At 38.9% G+C, this 20175-nt stretch overlaps 1 protein-coding gene across 3 annotated transcripts in view; it reads right to left on the minus strand.

The window, feature by feature from the left end:
* Nucleotides 1-20175, minus strand: part of kdr (kinase insert domain receptor (a type III receptor tyrosine kinase)) — a 71518-nt gene that overhangs the window by 11785 nt on the left and 39558 nt on the right. For all 3 annotated transcript variants that reach the window (XM_043690775.2, XM_043690792.2, XM_087988180.1), the window contains 10 exons: nt 15359-15465; nt 14770-14905; nt 14012-14116; nt 12213-12326; nt 7389-7477; nt 3916-4072; nt 1984-2081; nt 1315-1437; nt 463-574; nt 261-360 (listed from right to left, as the gene is read on the minus strand). In XM_043690775.2, the coding sequence (XP_043546710.2) occupies nt 261-360; nt 463-574; nt 1315-1437; nt 1984-2081; nt 3916-4072; nt 7389-7477; nt 12213-12326; nt 14012-14116; nt 14770-14905; nt 15359-15465 (1141 nt within the window). The remainder of the gene's footprint in view (nt 1-260; nt 361-462; nt 575-1314; nt 1438-1983; nt 2082-3915; nt 4073-7388; nt 7478-12212; nt 12327-14011; nt 14117-14769; nt 14906-15358; nt 15466-20175) is intronic.

Consider the following 20175-nt stretch of genomic DNA (forward strand, 5'->3'; position numbering starts at 1 on the left):
GAATCCTGAAGAAGGGTCATGCCCGAAACGTCGATTCTCCTGCTCCTTGGATGCTGCCTGACCTGCTGCGCTTTTCCAGCAACACATTTTCAGCTCTGATCTTCAGCATCTGCAGTCCCCACTTTCTCCTGTATTTTATGTATGTATTGAATTTCAGAATCGTACAATTGAATGAATTTTGTCCCAGTGCATAACAAATGCCATGGCTCTGTTAGAGAGAATCTAGAGAAGGAGACTGGCACGGAAATACTATGACTTACATTTCTGCAGATGCATATTCAGGACATCGCATTCGTGTGCCATCTTTGAGTCTTTGACAGAATTCTTCATCAATCTGAACACCAGGATATGGGGAGGCACCTAGGAGTTGAGTAAGATGGCACATTAGTTTCACTGAGATATTAGCACTCTTTTTAAAACTTTTCCCAAAAACATTTTTTCTGAAGAACTGGAAGCACTCACCCAATGAAAATATTTCCCAAAGTAGAACCCCAAATGACCACACATCACTCTGTGTTGTATAAACTTTATCAAAGATGGTCTCTGGGGCCATCCATTTAAGAGGTAGTCGTGCCTAGAAAAGAACATGTTCCGAGTTTAAATAAACATTCTCACCTAAATATTCCAAAAGGTGACTTTAAGTTACATTATTTTATATCCTAAAGATATCTGATGTATCATTCATCAGTATGTTTCATAGAGTTAAAACTATCAATTGTGTGTTATTGAACTTTACACCACAGAAGTTTCTTAGGAAAGGCTGTATTGAAAGGGGTTATTTTAAGAATTGATATTCCTAGTGGACAGGTCTTACTGCAGAGAGGGCACATGAATAAATCAAAGGCATGACCCTTCTGTACTTTGCTATAAAAACAATATTTTATAAAATATCACTATTATTGGATTATTATACTACTAATGTTGATTTAAATGAGTGAGGTCTGCAGTATTAGTCACTGTCACAAGAGGACTCAACAGAATATATTTTAGTTTTCAGTGCTCAGACATATATTTGGTTTACTTTTGTTACAGTCACATAGGACATCATTTGATCCTTAATAAAGGTCCTTTTGAGACTGTGACGTGTGCAGATAACAAACTTTATTTTATAAACCTTATTTTATAACCAGCTCCACGTCCACTTCTTAAATTTCCATGGTATTAAAATCAATCAGGTTTATAATATATGGGCAATCTGATTCAGAAATTATTATAATTTATACATATACATGATGAGAACTTCTCCATTAAGATTACTGAGCTGCAATTTAACAACAGTGTAATATTTGCAGAATTTAATTTTCATATACTTACATCTCCTTTTCTCACATAATCTGGGTCTTTATAAACATCTCGAGCCAAACCAAAGTCACAAATCTTCACCACATTGTTCTCCGACAAGAGTATATTGCGTGCTGCTAGATCCCTGTGAATACACTGAAAGGGGAATAGAAACTTACTGATCTTGTCTTGTTTTCTGTTTATCATTTATTCACATGTCTTTCTCATGAGGAGTATATGATCTCTTCATCATTCATACAACCACTAAACTAGTAAATAGCAGTGTCATTGGATCTGAGAGAAATATTTGCAAGAATGGCTGAGAGAAATCTTTTGTTTGCAGGAAAAGTAATTACTGTTGCTCTTAAAAGAAGTCAGAGCACTTGGTTATAGAGAACAATGTAAATCTTGATTTTTTTTGCAATGAGTATTTGAAAGTCAGCAGCCTGTTTTACCTCTCTCTTGGCTTTTATTTCCATAGAAAGCAAATGTAAAGCAAGTTGTCAACTTGCTATCACTCATTGCATCAAGTCAGCATTGACCCCAAGTCATTTAAAAGAAGGCAGTATCATGGATAAAATGTACTTAGAAAGGAAAATGCATTTGTTGAAGGTTTGTTATCCCGTGCATTGTATATGAATAACGAGAATTATGTGTTTTTGAGATTAATAAAATGTGAGGTCATAACATGTTTTTTTTCACCTTTCGTGATGCCAGGAACTCCATCCCCCTGGCTACCTGGAAGCTGTAAGAGATAAGGTCCTCCATTGTCAACCAGTTCTTGTTGAGGTCATCTGCAACTGTAAGAAATAAAAGTGAGTTGGTGGAGCTTTATCAAAATGGTACTTTTACTTTAAAGCACATTGATGTGCTTTATTTTGTGTACCAACGGGAAAAATCCATTTGTTCTTATCTTCACCAATCTACCTCTACCATGCATCTGTCCATGTCAGTATCAGTAGGAATGCCCACCGCACAGACCTTATAGAGACAAAGTTCCATCTTCTCAGTGAGGATACCCTCAGTCATGTTGTATGGCACTATCACTGCGCTAAATGGGATCAACTTTGAACCAATCTAGCAAATTAAAACTGGTCACCCATGAGGTGCTATGGGACATCAGCAGCAGCTTTTTGTTTAACTGCAATCTATAGCAGGAGAAAGTGAGGACTGCAGATGCTGGGGAGCAGAGCTTAAAAATGTGTTGCTGGAAAAGCGCAGCAGGTCAGGCAGCATCAAAGGAGAAGGAGATTCCTGGTTGATTCCTGAAGAAGGGCTTATGCCCGAAACGTCGATTCTCCTTCTCCTTTGATGCTGCCTGACCTGCTGCGCTTTTCCAGCAACACATTTTTAAGCTGCAATCTATAGCATCATGATTCAGCATATTTCTCAATCAACCATTATCATCAGGTTGGGAGATCAACCCTGAAGAATGCAGGTGGGCATGACAGCAGCTGCAACAGGCATACTTAAAAGTAAGGTGTTTACCTGGTGAAACTACCACACAGGACTAATTGTGTGCCAAACAGTGGCAAACAAAAAAAGATTAGATCTAAGCTCTCCAGCGGTGATGGACAACTAAATATTTCAAATGGAAGCTTGATAAATATCCCCATCCTCAATGGTTGGGGGAGCCCAGCATATCAGTGCAAAAGAAAAGGCTGAAATATCTGCATCCATCTTCAATCAGAGGTGACGAGTTAACAATCCATCTTGACTTACTCCTGAAGTCCCTTGCATCAGAGATGCCAGTCTGCATTCAATTTGCTTCATTTGACATACTATGAAGAATGTCTGATGGCACTGGATACTGCAAAGGCTATGGGCCCTGATGACATCTGGCAATAGTACTGAAGGATTGAACTATAGAACTAGCCCCTCACCAAGCTGTTCCAGTGCAGCTACAGCACTGGCATCTACTTGACAATGTGGGAAATCTGGGCGTTTGACCTATGTATGAAGAGCAGAGAAAAATCTAATGTGGTCAATTCTTGCTCTGCCAGTCTACTGTTAATTATTTGTAAAGTGTTGGAAAGAAGTATCAATCTTCTTTCATTCCCTTCACCACAAATGCACAGTGAGCAACATTTACAAATGCACTGCAGTAACTAACCAAGGATCCTCCGGCAGCACTTTCCATATCCATGGCCTCTACCATCTGGATGGTCAAGGCGCCCTTTATAAGGGAACACCACCAACTGTAAGCTCCCCTCCAAGTCAAGACTATCCTGACTTGGAACTACATCATTGTCCCTTCACTGTCATTGGGTCAAATTCTTGAAGCTCTCTTCTTATCAGTGCACTGGGTGTCACTGCAGCCCAAGGATAAGAAGGCAGCTCACCCCCATCTTCTCAGTTAAGGTTAGTTAATATCTGCTAGCCATGCCAACAATACCCACATCCTATGAACAAATAAAAAAAACTTCAAATCACAATTTATCTACATTTATCAGTATCAATATTCAATTATCAAGCTGCTATTTGCAAACGTCTTCATCCATTACTTCAATAAGAACATTTCACACAAAATGATTATTTTTTTCATGCATAGAATTTCTCTGCTTCTTCGCAATTTTGTAAATTAAACAAAGATGTCCCATCAGATAGACCTGTGGAAATGAGGTAAATCTTTACCTTCCTCCTCTTCCACATCACTCAGTGATTTCTCTTCTGCAAATCCAGAACTGGTGGAGCTCTCACTACTTGCAATGCTGTCTAAGCGCCGTTTAAACTCTCTCTCCATCTCAGCATAATCCTTTTCTTTTACCTGTCTTGACTTCAGTGCTTTGCTCTGTAACAAGAAGAGAATAAAAATGCAAATGATTAAAGAGAACATGTTATACAATATCTACAATACATGCAAGAGTATGATAACCTAACAACTAGATGTCTGTTGAAATTAGTGGGCATTGATCAGTAAGATATGCATCGCTGGACCTGAGAATCTGTTCTCAGCTCTGTTTCTATGTTGAAGCAGGGGAATGTTGAATATGTTGCTGCCTGTGATGAATTCTCTGTCCCAGATTGTTTCAAAATGGATCATAATTGATTACAATTACTGAGCACTTGCAGAAATTGCTGACAACTTTTATGTGGTGTTAAAGATTTGCCACCATTGTTGAATGCCTGTCATCTGGCCATCTTTTGATATGACTCAGTCACATAGGAATTCTGTTGGCAGATTTTTCATTAGACTGAAGACAATGGGATCATGAAAGGGCAATGAACAGAGGCTAGCCTGGAAACATAGTTCTTCTGTTTTCTGATTTCATTGTTTTCAATGGGGGACTGCCAACTTTATTGTTCTAACTGACATACAATTTGTTAGAGTGATAAAAAGAATTTAATATTTCCATGTGTTTTTTCTTAATGAATTTGTCCATTTTTACCTACTAAGTTACATAATAACAATATTTGCTTAACAATTAAAATTTCCATTTATATAATACCTTTAACATTATATCAGGGGAGCTGATGATGTAGTCGTAAATCACTGGACTAGTAAACCAGAGACCCAAGCTAATACCTATTGGTATATTGCTAAACTCTTAATCCAGAGACCCAGGTAATTATCTGGGAACCTGGATTTAAATCCTGCCATGGTAGATGGTGGATTTGAATTTGAATCTGGAATTAAGATTCAAATAATGGCCATGAAACTATTGTCAATTGTCAGGAAAAAAAAAACCATCTGGTTTACTAATGCCCTTTAGCGAAGGAAATCTGTTTTACCTGGTCTGGCTTACGTGTGACTTTAGACCCACAGCAATATGATTAATTCTTAACTGTCTTGTAGGCAATTGGCAGCAAATGCTGGCCTAACCAGTGATTCCCACATCCTGTGAATGAATTTTAAAAAAAATAGCCTGGGGACAAGTGTTCCAATCCCATCACGGTAGATGGTGAAATTTAAATTGAATAAGAAAACTCTGGAATTTGAAGCCAGTCTAATGGCAACCATGTAATCATTGTCATAAAGGCCCATCTGGTTCACCAGTTTCTTTTAGGGAAGGGAACTTTCTATCCTTGTCTGGCCTACATGTGACTTCAGACCCACAACAATATGGTTAACCCTTAAAGACCCTTTTAAATGGCTGATAAAGTCAATCAGCTCAAAGACAATTAAGACTTTGCCACTGATGCCCACCTTCCATGCAATGATTGAAAAGAAACTGGTTGAAGAGGTAGGTTTTAAGGAGTGTCTTAAAACAAGAGAGGGCAGTGGAGAGGCAGACACAAAGCAAATTTCACAAACTTGGAGCTTAGACGTTGAATGTCAACTGTGCAATCAGGATAGACTAGAGGTCAGAGTTGAAAGAGTGCACAAATCTCAGAGGATTGTAAGGCTGTAAGAGATTACAGAGATAAAAAGGGGGAGGCCAGTGAAAGTTAGAACATGAGGATAAGAATTTTAAAATCAAAATCTAGCTCAAAATCAAAAGTAAGAATGCAAACACTGAATGTTTAAAGACATCTATTGATCAAACCATTCTGTTAAAAACTCCAAAAGACAGGAATTGTCACATTCTGAAAATCAGGCTAATGTAATTGTGTTATTGAACTCCAAATCATTTATGTAGTTCAGGAATAAAAGCAACCCAATAACGTTTCCTTTCAAATGTGATTGAAAATATTTCTCCAAACATAACATTCTCCTAACTGGCAGCCACTGCTTCCTTACCATTCAGAAAAGAATTCTGTCCACATTTTAGGTCTTCCAAGGTAACCATTACATGAGATTTGGAACTTACTCAAAAGTGTTCCAGCACAGACATTGTGGTTGGTCTGAAGGACCTTCTTCTGAGCCGTATATTCTATGATTCCATGAAATATTGGCATATATTGCATAAGACATTCCCATTTTCACTTAACTCATGTCTTCAATTTGAGTTGTTTGTCATTTAGTAACTCATGGCCAAATTTGTTCCTCTAGGTCAGCTCTATCATTCTGTCGATTATTGAGAGAGGATCTGAAGGCCTATTGTGTAAATCTTGTCAAATTATGCTAATTTTTAAATTCATTACCTCCGAATTCTCTTTCAAAAACTAATTTGCCCCAAATTTTGCAACTTCTCAGTTTCAATATACATATTCAATCAATCTGAACAATTAAGCGAACAGGTTAGGAAATATGTATATTTATTATAAGCAAAGTATAGGGTGTTTTCTTCCCCCAGCACTGAATGATGTGGCCATTGGAAGTTAGGAGAACTGTGTCCAATGTCCAGTGAGATGATTCCCACCATCAAGAACAAAAAGCACCATTTTCCAACCAAGTGTGAATAGTGAGATGAGATTCTCACAGCAGGGAGCCTATTTGTATGAATTAGCATGTACTAGCATTTTTATTATTACTTCACCTGCCCTCATTAATATGTAGTTTCCCATTCTGCCAGTCACTGGATAGAAACTAGACAGTGACCATTCCCGACATGAATGTTAGAGCAGTAACTTGGTGGTTCCAGCTCACTGCTTGCCCCTCTGGAACCTCTATTAGTCATCCACATCTCAGGGCACTCTCCATCGGCAATGACTACATGTAATCACCATCCAACAGGACATCCAGAGACCTTAACACATCATCCAACCTGACACTTTGGTTGACTATGTACTGGAAGTGTTCAGCAACATAGGAAATGCCACCTTTGGGTGAGATTTTAAATCAAGGTCTGGTCTGACATCTCAGGAATAAAAATTCAAAAGGCAACATCACTAAAAACAGATGATCTGGTTACTACCTCATCCCCACTTATGGGACAATGCTGTGAGTAGATTGGCTGACATTACACAGGTGACTACACTGTAAAAGTAATTTATTGGCCATGAAGAATATTTGGTAATTTTAAGATAATGAAATTCAAAATGGAAGTCCTTTCTCTCAATTTAACCCAGAGTTGGGGGCCTCTGTGAGCACTGCAACTGTGCCTCTTTGAAAACAGGAGTATGTAATAAATAAAACAAAGATGCTGTAAGTATGTAAGATGAACAGAAATTGGTGGTGAAACTCAGCAAATCTAGCAGCATGTCTGGTAAGAAAGAAGAGTTAACGTTTTGAGTCCAGTGATTCTTCATCAGAATCTGTATAACGTAGAGAAATATGGATTCACCTTGTAGGGGATATAGTTGCTTCGCTTGCTTCTCAAGTAGTTTGATAAATTCCCATACTTGCAAAACTCAACAATCACCATCAAAGGTCCTGGAGTTAGAACAACACAGTTAACAATATTAATGGCTTACCAGAAATGTACCATCACAATTGAAAAAATATTATTTCATAGTACATACTGTTTATTGTTTACACAAATTATCAATGAAATGAATGAAATAGCTTTATCAATGCAAATCCAGGGAACTATTCTATTGTAGTATTTCTGATTTGTGTATTAGTAACACTGCAGTTAACAACTATTTAAAAAAAACTCATCAGACACTATATTAGATTACTGGGGAGAGGACACCAGTTCACAATGTTAATGGTTTGGGTTTCATAAAAGACTGGCAAAGAAACCCAACAATCAGTGGAAAATCACCAAGGTGTTGCTAGTTGGAACTGGCTATAATACATGTCCAGAACTACACATGTCAGTGCCACTAAATGAATTGCGGCTTTTCACTTAGCACAATGTCAGTTCTTCACTTGAGAACACTCTTGCCTCTTCGTCACAAGGCTTGACATCTTGGAAATGAAGGCTGACACTCAGTGCAGTACCATACATATGCTGCAGCAGCAGATGTGCCTGCTCAGGTGGGTGTAAAAGATCATAATATTGCTTGGTTCGTACAGAACAATGAAATCAAGATTAAAGGCTTTGACTTTATGTCTCCTTTGAGCAATCCCATCCTCTATTTTGAAGAATGAACAGAGGAGGTAGATTTAGGTGGATATGTATCACTCAATTAACATTTCAAAAACAAATTAGCTGGTTATTTTCACTTTGCTCTTTGCATTGCTGTGTGCAAATTGGCAATTGCATTTCTTACAATTCAATAGTAGCTATACATCAAACAAAGTATTTTATTGGCTGTAAAGTGCATCAGCTATCTGGAAGTTATGCAAAAGCTCTGTATAAACATATGTTTTATTTTTCACAGCTCTGTTCTACTTTGCATTTATAATCTAAAGATGAGCTTTCATGTGAAGAATTTCATTTACTAGAAAGTTTCCGTTAGTTTCTCAGTAAGTTTGTAGATACTCAGTGTGGATATAGTTTAAACTACAAATTCTAGGAAAGATAATACTTTATTTCTTAGGTTGAACTAAAACTAGTAATTTTTCAATCATGTGTACTTTTGACAGATGTTAATCTTTCTTTGGTGTGACGTTAGAGATTGGCTACTCCCAACATAGCTTCCCAACTATTTAACTAGCATATGTCTTTTGCAGTGAGGTTAAGGCAGGTGAAGGGTACACATTTCTTGACTACCATTGGTTAGCTACACACAAGTGATGCATAATTTATAAACAAATGGCTGTCAAAATTTGTTAGTGCAGTTCTGAAGGAAGGAGGACTCTTTCCAGGTCAGTGGAAATTGATATTACTGGAGCGCCTGGCATGAAGATAAATGTGTGTTCTCAAAGATTTCACTAGAGTATGAAGGTAAGCCAACAATGTCCTCCTCTGGCAGATATGCTTAGAAATAAAATTATAAAATTCTACAAATTAGAAACGGTTTTGATGAAGCAAGAATGGATAAATTATTTTCATAGACAAGAGGATTAGTTGTAAGGGTACATAACTTTAACATGATTGGGAAAAATAAAAGCTAAGGGAGGAGATGATGAGACTTTTCTTATTCTGCAACTCATTGCAATTACATTATGTACTGCCCAAAGGATTGGTGGAGTTAGATCTAATTGTAATTTCCAAAAGGAAATTGGATCAGTTCTTAAATAAAGTGCAAGGTTATGAGGAAAGATCAACACAGTGGGACAAATTGACATCGGGGTATTAGGCTAATAAGCTAAATAGCCTCTTGTTTTGTATGATCCAGAGATTCTATTTGCAAAGGGAAGGCTATAATCTCCGATTTAATTTTGAGACAATCTGTGGAAGGTTAACTGTAATGAAAAAGGCTGAATCCCTGATTAGATGCTCAGAGTAAGGAGCTAGCATTGGTCAGAATATCACATACTCAAAGCCTAATTATTTTGAGTAGATTTAAAAGAATTATCAAACAATTTCCATTTTTCTAAAAACTTCTTTATTAGTTCATACAAATCCTAATCGGGGGGAAGAGGTGTTTAATAAGTCATAAGATATAATGTGCTAGGCTCAAATTGTAAGAGTTCTAAGTAAAGCCATTACCATACTCAAATCATTGGACAATAGATCGTTTTCATAGTGGAAGACATGGCAGCATACTGGACCTTCTTGAGAGTCAGGAGTCTGAGGTGAGTATAGTGGCCATCACAAAGAGAAGGTGCTGGGGAAGCTGAAAAGTCTGAAGGTGGATAAAAATTCTGAACCAGATGGACTCAGGGGTATGAAGGAGGTAGCTGAAGAGATTGTAGATGCCTTGGTGGCGATCTTTCAGGAATCACTGGAGTCAGGAAGAGTTCCAGAGGTCTGGAAAATGATTAAAGTGACACCCTGTTTAAGAAGAAAGGGAGGCAGAAGACAGGTCATTCTAGGCTGGTTAGCCTGACCTTGGTTATTGGTAAAATTTTAGAACCATTATAAAGGATGAGATTGCAGAGTACTTGAAAGTGCATGGTAAAATAGGCAAAGTCAGCTCAGCTTTGTCAAGGGGAGGTCATGCCTGACGATTCTTTAAGGGGCTAATGAGCAAGTTAGACAAAGCATAGCCAATGGACATCATCTATTTGGATTTATAAAAAGCCTGTGACAAGGTGCCACACAGAACGCTGCTAACTAAGATAAGAATCCATGGTGTTAGGAGCAAGGTTCTGGCAGGAATAGAGGATTGGCTGACTGGCAGAAGGCAGAGGATTGGGTTAAAGGGATCTTTTTCAGAATGGCAAGCAGTGACTAGTGAAGTTCCACAAGAGTCAGTGTTGGGATTATTCACATTATACATTATTGATCTGGTTAAAGGAACTGGGGGCATTGTTGTTATTTTTACAGAAGACACCAAGATAGGTGGAAGGACAGCTAGTGTTGAGAAGATGGCGAAAACGCTGAAGGACTTGGGCAGGGTAGTAGAATGGGCAAAAAACTGGCAGATGGAATATAACATAGTTAAGTATGAGGTTAAGCATTTGGGTAGGAAGAATCGAAGTGTAGACTATTTTCTAAATAGGGCAAGACTTCAGAACTCTGAAGCACAAAGGGACTTGGGAGTTCTAGTTCAGGATTCTCATAAGTTTCATTTGGCAGTTAGGAAGATAACTGCAATGTTAGCATTTGTTTCAAGAGGGCTAGAATACTAAAGCAGAGATATACTGCTGAGGCTGTATAAGTCGCTGGTCAGACCACATTTGGAGTATTGTGAGCAGTTTTGGGCTTCGTATTTTAAGGAAGGATGTGCTGGACTTGGAGAGGGTCCACAGGAGTTTCAGAAGAATGATCCCAAGGATGAAGTGCATTTTATTTGAGTAGCGGTTGAGGACTCTGGGACTGTACTCGATGAAGCTTAGGATGAAGGGAGTTACTGATTAAAACTTATGGAATACTGAGAGGCCTGGTTAGAGTGGACATGCAGAAGATGCTTTCACTGGTATGAGAGACTAGAACCCAAGGGCACAAGGGCTTTTGCCCGAAACGTCGATTTTACTGCTCCTCGGATGCTGCCTGAACTGCTGTGCTCTTCCAGCACCACTAATCCAGATATCTGGTTTCCAGCATCTGCAGTCATTGTTTTTACCAAGGGCACAGCATCAGAGTGAAGGGATGAACCCTTTAAAACTGAGATGAGGAGCAATTTCTTCAATCCGAGAAGGCTGAATCTATAGAACTCTCTGCCACAGAGTGCTGTGGAAGCATATTATTGAGTGTATTTAAGACAAAGCTAGAAAGTTCTTGATTGGTAAGGAATTCAGGGGTTACAGGGAGAACGCAGCAGAATGGAGTTGAGAAACATATCAGCCATGACTGACGAGGAGAGTGGATTCTATGGGCTGAGTGGTCTAATTCTGCTCCTATGATCTTACGGTGAAATGTTCAAAACCTTTGTCATGGATAATGGTAACATTGAGGTGATTCACAGGCCCCATTAAGGAGTTAGTTGGTAGCAATTTATCCTCCTAGTTTCTGGGTTCAAGTCCGACTTTAGGGCCTGAACTCTAAAATTAAGATGGGCACTCCATCTCAAACTGATATCCCAAATATCAGCTTGGATAGATTGGAAAGATTCCATGGAACAATAAGAAGAACAAACGTGTTTTCCCTGGTGTCCTCCTGGCAAATATTTATCTCTCATTCAACCTTGCTGTTTGTAGGAGGTTGCTGTGCACATATTGGCTTCTGTGTTTTCTAGATTACAGCTGTGGCTATGCTTCAAACTGGAAAGTGTTTTCAGACGTATATAGTGATCTTGAAAAGCAGTCTTTGGTTGACTGTTCACCCAGATAGATTCAAACCATGTGGAGTTGATATCAATGTTTTGGAGAACAATGGTGAAGGAAGGTCACATCACCTTACTTACTTATTTTGTTACAATTCATGCTGAAAAAAAATCTTTCTTTTTCGAAACTAAAAATTATTCAAGGAACACACAATGATGGCCAAATTAGGTGAAACACAATTTGGAATTATTTTTGGAGTTACTTTTGAATTTTGCTGGAAGTACAATGATGTATGGTAATTCATTCACTGCCGTGCAAAGATAAATTACTTGGTTAAGATCATATTGAGATGCATGATAATAAAAGTAGATATCCATGAGTTATCTGTATTGTATTCCACAGAAAAGGGTAGTAAAGAGCTGTTAGCCTGGAAGTAGCCAAAGGGAAGAGTTTGCAATGGACTCACCTCCTGCTTTTGTGCAGGCTCCAAGCAGGTTCACCACATTGAGGTGATGGCCAATATGAATAAGAATCTTCAGTTCGGACATCAGTGCTCTTCGTTCACTAGACGTTGCTCCTTCTGAAAACAGCAGTGAGATAAAGTAATGTGCTCCTAACTGTTGCAAATAAAATCATTTGAGATTATGAATGAAAATAACTTAACAAATTTTGTACTCTATTGTGAAGATCCATTTCATGTGCTGCAGTTCTGCCTTATAAGTTTATAATCTGAAGTGTACAGCTGGATGATTAAATGTGCTCATACATTAATAGACATTAGTTATTTTTTGCCAGAATTTGGTTGATAAACAGCAAAATGAATGTAGCACAACCCTAAACCTAACCCTAGGTGAAGATTCGAGCCCATACTGCAGGAAATCACCACATTTAAAGATCTAAGCAAAGTAAAAAATCATCAATCATGTACATGGTACATTTTCTGCCATTCCTTTTTGTGACTGATTTACAATTGTGTCCCGTAATATATTTGTTTGCAGACAAACACCAATTATCTGAACTGTTTATGGGAAATGCTATTTGAACCAGATTTCCAACTCAGACAATTAACCTAAAAGATAAGCATGCTGCAAAAATGTAAAGTTACATCAAGACTCAGCCATATCTCCACTGAATCTCATTCTGAGTTCCCTCGCAGTCAACATTTAAAGTAGTTATTGGAGGAGAAAGTTTCTGATAGCTTTTTAGAAAGTAGGAAAATGGGATCAGAAATAAAGACCTGTCTCTGAAAGGTACCTTTGTGAAGGGAAAGGGGCATAATTTTGAAAGTATACTATCTTGAAGACATATCTTCAACATTATTGTCAACTTATATTCTCCTAATTAACAATTTCCTTACAGAATTTGAGCCATTCTTCTGATTGTTTTGCTTTGAGAGATTTTAGAATACTCTTGACGCAGAGATTTACGAAATGTACTGTAAATGAAGGTCAGCTGGAACCTTAACATTTCAGTGGCAGAAAATCCTACAAAGTCTAATGGACTCTTTTCCCAGATACTATGCACATTATAGCTGCACAAAGACCATGGATCAGTTTTAACAAGATGCTACAGTTCCCTGCTCATGACTAGCACAGGTCCAGTACAGCAACATCTTTGCCACAGTCATTTAATAACTCATTAATAAATTGAAGGGGGAACCTCCACCCCTCAGGTTCAGGAAGATCCAGCCCCACACCCCCCCACCTCCCCCACCCCGAGAATCGCCAGTCAAACAAATCCACTGGGGCATTACGGGCAGTGCCAGCATGGCCCCAAGATTGCAAGACATTTAGCATGGTCTTGACGAGGCGAGTGGAAAGGGAATTTTGAACAACGTAGGGCAGAGAAGGATAGATGCTCAGAATAAAATCCATCAGAGGGGACTTAGGAATGAGGAGCTCAAGAAAGAGTAAAGTCTACAGGGTTAAACCTGACATGCTACAGACCGGGCACAGGCTTCTCCCATTGCCCTTCAAATCTGAATGTGGACAGCATTAAACACCAGCATAAGGGCCTCAATCAGCTCCAAGTGTGTGACCCTTTTGATACCTCCCAATCTCATATTGGGCAGCAAGGCTAGATAGGCAGATGGCACACCGGTGGGTGGTGGCATGCCACTTTATTTTACATTCTCACCTGCCATTTTTCAAATAATGAGAATTATAATAAATAAATTGATTGTTCTTGGTTTGGAAAAACTGCCTTCAGAAGTTGAGCAAACGTAGACTGACAATTTTAAACAAAATCTTTCCAGCTTTCATTTACCTTTCAACATCTTGACAGCAACAGTTCTGCAAGTAGAGGCTTTTTCAATATTAAATGCAGCTGCTTCAACCACTTTGCCAAAAGCTCCACAACCCAAAGGTTTGCCTGATTAAAGAAATAAAAGGACCTTTCAATCATGAGAATTATATGAACTAATAAATCAGCTGCTTTGAAAATTCTTGGCAAATTCCACACTATGGGGAATACAAATTGGGGCCTTTTCAGACAATAGTATGCAACATTCAAGGGAAAAGGTTTTACCGAAGAAAACTCAATAACTCTGGTGTTAGTAATGAAGCTGTGGCTTACCAAGGAACAGGTCAATATTACTGTCAAAACGTATTTACAAAAATGTAATATATTTTCTCTGCAAGCCAAATGGCTTTTTTTTCTGCACTGTAGACATCTATGGCTAATGACTACTGCAGGGGCATGTTCTTCTGTAAAGAACAGATTTTCATAGGTTTTGTTTACTGCAGTCTTACTAATCAAATTTTCAGAGGGAGAAACAAGTAAACATGCACAGCATAATAATAACTGGCTTTATCCCAATCTTCTGATCTATAACTCTCAGTCAAGGATGGTAAAATCCTTCACAAAGCTTGCAGACAAAAGGATGTAGACTTACTAACAGAACAAAAAATATTTCAGTACCATCAAATGTAACAATTGTATAAATGTATGGTCAATTGAGAGATTGTGTGTGCAGGTGAAGGAATACATATGGCCTTCATAAGGATTGGAGTGTAGAATCTCACCTAATTTAAGTCTATCCCTGGGAAACTCCCATTTACTGGCATCATATGACAGTCTTTTACACTGTTCATCCATAGACATTTCATCTGGGTCCATGATGATTGACAAGTAGCCAGCCTTCAGTTCTGCATCACTGGGCTGGAAAAGAGTGACAAGTCAAGTTACTTTAACTGCCAGCCCTGTGTTCACAGAATGGTTCTGCTCACTTTATTGACTGTTGAGAAAGGACACAGAGCAGTCAATGATCCAGAATTAAATGTTGCCAAACAAACAAAAGCATCCAGCACACCAGCTGAATTGAACATGCTTGCCTAACTTGCAATTACTTCACATTTCATTGTAATACACAAGGGCCATCCTAAGCATGCTGCATTGAGGTATGAGGCTTTTTCTCGCCCATGAATAGAAATTCTAATTAACACACATTAGTCAATCCTTCATTGAATCATGCAGCTGCATTAAGGAAAGGAAGAAAAAAATGCACGTGTTGTTTTAAACACAAAGGAAAGATCCACATAAAAAGGCTACAGTCAGTTTTCATTTGTCAGTCAATGTATGTTCCCATGGGACAATAGTGAAATGTTTTATTACCCGTTTTACTGTTCGCAAGATGATTATTAGAAGCAACCAAAAGAACAAGGCAATCACACCAGTGCCAACGAGGATGATCAATTCAAGGTTTGCCTTATCTTCAAATCCTAAAATAGAAGAAAAAAATCCTTTCAGTTTTGTGGAGCTACATATTATCATAGACAGGAATTTATAAAGCACTAGATACATGCACAGATCAAGCTTTACATCGATACCAAAACAGTTGGAAAAAAGAGTGGGCAAGATGAGTTTTTAATAACAATTTACATTAAGTTAAAAACGAAATTTCACAATATACCTCAGTATTCACATGATTTCAGAAATATATATCCTACTCTGTACGACAAAAAAAAGCAATGCCTATGTATTGCTGAAAAAAAGATAAAGTTTGTCAAATCTTTTCACCTTGTGCTCATCAGGAAATTTTGTAAGAATAACAAAGTTTACGGAAAACAAGATATACTATACAAGAGGAGACTGCTGATTGGTTGGTAAGTAGACTCTAATCTTGAAGAGGTATTACCACAGACAGTGTACCTAATTAATGATCACTGACAATGCAGTGCCAAGCTTTGTTTAAACTTTATTCAGGCAGGTTGGCTGTAAATGATGATGATGCCCTAATAAATGAACCAACTATTTTGTTGAGTCGAGTTAGACATAATATCTTTACATGTTGTTTCTGTCCAGAAATGAGCAAGGCTCTGTAGACTCCAATAGACACAAGTGGAAACTATCCATAACCATATGACCACAAGACAAGGGAGTAGAATTAGGCCATTCAGCCCATTATGTTTGCTCCATCATTCCATCATGGCTGATATGTTTTTCAACTCCATTCTCCTTTCTTCTCACAGTAACCTTTGATCCCCTCACCAATCAAGAGCCCAACTATCTCGGTCCTAAATGTACTCAAACCCTTGGCCTCAATAGCCTTCTGCACTAATAGCTTCCACAGATTAACCATCCTTGAAAGAAATTCCTCCTCATCCAAGTTCTAAAAGGTCATCCCTTCACTGTGTACTCTCAGGTCCGAGCCTCTTCTACTAGCAGCAGAAACATCTTCACCACATCTACCCTATCCACACCTCTGAATATTCTGTAAGTTTCAATCAGAATCCACCTCCCGCCACCCCCCCCTCCCCCCCCCCCCCCCCATCCTTTTACACTCCATTGGGTACAGACACAGATCATTCTTGTAAACATCCTCTGGACCTCCTCCAATGCCACCTCATGCTTCCCCAGATATGGGGCCCAAAACTGCTCACAATATTCCAAATGCAGTCAGACCACAGCTTTACACAGCCTTAGCAGTGCATTGTTGCTTTTGTATTATAGCCCTCTGAAAATGAATGATAACTTTGCATTTGCCTTCCTAACTGCCAAATGAAACTTAAGAGAATCCCAAACTAGGACTCCCAACTCCATTTGTGCTTAAGATTTCCGAACCCTTTCCCCATTTAGAAAATAGTCTACAACAATGATGTGTAGGTTAGGTAGAATGGCCATGCTAAATTGCCCATAATGTCAAGGGATAACAGGCTAGGTGGATTAGCCATGGGCAATGCAGCTTTATAGAAATAGGGTAAAGGATGGGTCTGTGTGGGATACTCTTTGGAGGGTCAGTGTGGGCTCGACGAGAGAATGGCTTGCTTCCACACTGTAAGATTTCTATGATTCTATTATTCCTACCAAAATGCATAACGTCACTCTTTCCCACAAAGTAGTGCATCAGCCACTTCTTTGCCCACTCTTCTAGCCTGTCCAAATCCTTCTGTACTGACCCTTCTTTCTCAACATTATTTGTCCCTCCACCTATCTTTGTGTCATTTGCAAACTTAGCAACACTGCCCTCAGTTCCCTTGTCCAGGTTGTCAATGTATAACGTGAATAGTTGTGGTTCCAACACTAGCCCCTGTGGAACTCCACTTAATAACGGACTCAGAATTCCTACCAATAACTTGGAGTGCAGGTTCATAATTCCTTGAAAGTGGAGTTGCAGATAGTGGAGGCAACATTTGGTATGCTTTCCAATATTGAGCAGAGCATTGAGTATAGGAGTTGGGAGGGCATGTTGTGGCTGCACAGGACATTGGTTAGGCCACTTCTGGAATACAGTGTACAATTCTGGTCTCCCTCCCAGGGAAGGATGTCATGAAACTTGAAAGGTTTCAGAAAAGACTACAAGGATGTTGCCAGGATTGATTCGGAGATGCTGGTGTTGGACTGGGGTGTACAAAGTTAAAAATCACACAACACCAGGTTATAGTCCAACAGGTTTAATTGGAAGCACACTAGCTTTCGGAGCGACGCTCCTTCATTAGGTGATTGTGAAGGTTTGAGCTATAGGGAAAGGCTGAATAAACTGGGGCTGTTTTCCCTGAGCATCGGAGGCTGAGGGGTGACCTTGCAGAGGTTTATAAAATTATGAGGGTCATGGATAGGGTAAATAGACAAGATCTTTTCCCTGGGGTGGGGGAGTTCAGAGCTAGAGGACATAGGGTGAGAGGGGAAACATTTAAAAGGAACCTAAGGGACAACTTTTTCACACAGAGGTTAATATGTGTATGGAATGAGCTGCCAGAAGAAGTGGAGGCGTGGACAATTACAGCATTTAATAGGCAGCTGGATGGGTAAATGAATAGGAAGGGTTTAGAGAGATATGGGCCAAGTGCTGGCAAATGGGACTAGATTCATTTGGGATATCTGGTCAACGTGGATGCGTTGGACCGAAGTATCTGTTCCCATGCTGTACATCTCTATGACTCTATGACTCTAACTGAGATCAGGCTAACCAGACTATAGTTTCCTATCTTCTGTCTCCCTTTCTTCTTAAACAGCGGTGTTACATTAGCCATTTTCCAGTCCTCTGGGACTACCCTAACTCTAGTGATTCCTGACAGGACACCAACAATGCTTCCACAATCTCCTCAACTACCTCCTTCAGAACTCTGGGGTATAGTTAATCTGGTCTGGGTGATTTATCCACTTTTGAGACCTTTCAGCTTCCTTCTCCTTAGTAATGTCCATTACATGTACATGTCCCCTGATTCTTAAAGTTCTGGTATGCTGCTGGTGTCTTCCAGTGGTGAAAACTGTTGCAAAATGCTCACATCCAGATAGTAGGGTGACACAAGAGGCCAGAGTCCAACCACTGGGCTGCTTTAATGGCACCCTGATCTGAGCACCCCTCACTGGCTAAAATGTCTTGGAGGAACCGGGTCATGGGACATTAATAGGTTGGAGGAGAGATTTTCACCTGTCAGGAACTTAAATCCAGTCCTAGATATACAAGAGACCTAGGAGCAACTTTTTCACGCAGAGGGTGGTATGTGTATGGAATGAGCTGCCAGAGGAAGTGGTGGAGGCTAGTGTGATTGCAGCATTTAAAAGGCATCTACATGGGTATATGAGTAGGAAGGGTTTGAAGGGATATGGGCCAGATGCTGGCAGGTGGGACTAGATTGGGTTGGGATATCTGGTCAGCATGGACAAGTTGGACCGAAGAGTCTGTTTCCATGCTGTATATCTCTATGAATGATAATAATCGAAGCAGTGCTCATGTCAGACAGGCCTAACAGAGAACATCACTGGAAGTGAACACCAAGATAAAAAGGGGGATTTAGCTAGGATATGACTTGCTTGCCCACTTTTGAGAGATCAGGCAAGGATAAAGGAGAAAGTGTGATTTATGAGTGTGGGGGTGTGGGTAGGAAGTGCCATCAATGGGCACAGGAAAGATACAGGAAAAAGGAAATACCTGATACCACCAGATCATGCAACTATAGCTACCAGGCTTGGATTTCCACGGCCATGGATACAATAGCGACAAGAGTAGGATGAACCCAGTGGCAAAAACTGGACTAGTTAAGTTCTTTAAAAAAATGATTGGATGAGTGGCCCGACATCTCCCCTTGCTCCTCCAGTTGGAGCTTTAGTGCACTTCAAGTCAATGTAAATCATCACTGATAAGTACTAAAACATAATTCACAGTATAGGTTGATAAGCTAAATAATATAAATGAGCAACTCACTGAATTATAATAAAAACAAGAAATGCTGGAATAACATAGCAAGTCTATCACCATCTGAAAAATGAAAAGACTAGTTAACATTTCATCAGAATGGATATTTACCCAATTTATAATTCTTACATTTTCTGTCTTGGTGATGAAAGACTTGATGCATATTTCCAGCAATTTCTGCTTTCATTCAAGATTGCAATAATTTTTTTTTAAACATCCTGACACAAATGAACTCAGTATGTTCTTCACACATAGTCAATAATTAAAATAATCAGACTAAGGTAGAAAATTTAGGGAGCAATTATTTAGCTTCAATTCACCATTGGATTCAGTCAACACTTTAACTCCATACTGTCACCAGTTAACTTATTTATTGTCAGAATTTAAGTTATCAATGAACACAGTTATACAATTTAGTTGGTAGCTATGCACAATTGTTGTTTTCTGTATAAAGCACAAATGAAATAGTGTTACTTCATGGGTTCAAGTCCTACCTATTCCAAAGGTATGTTATAACATCTCGAAACAAGTTTATTAAAAATATCTACAACTAAAATAATGTCTTCTCCTTGTTGTGTAGATATTAACAGTAACAGATTTGTACATTAGTAAGATTATGGTATGAAGAATAAGGACCAAGATTTAGATAGAAAGGCTTTATTATTTTAAGAAACGGTTTTAGTAATTAGTTAATGTAAAAATACCCTTTATTTCCACACAACAAAAATAAGTACAGCCCAGCATTTGATAGTTAATAGAAAGAATTGTTCTGTGCTAGCAAACAAAATGCAAA

Source organism: Chiloscyllium plagiosum, unplaced genomic scaffold (genome assembly GCF_037043375.1).
Source record: "Chiloscyllium plagiosum isolate Xiang-an unplaced genomic scaffold, Cpla_swu_hap1 HiC_scaffold_1, whole genome shotgun sequence".
In the NCBI taxonomy this organism is placed as follows: domain Eukaryota; kingdom Metazoa; phylum Chordata; class Chondrichthyes; order Orectolobiformes; family Hemiscylliidae; genus Chiloscyllium; species Chiloscyllium plagiosum.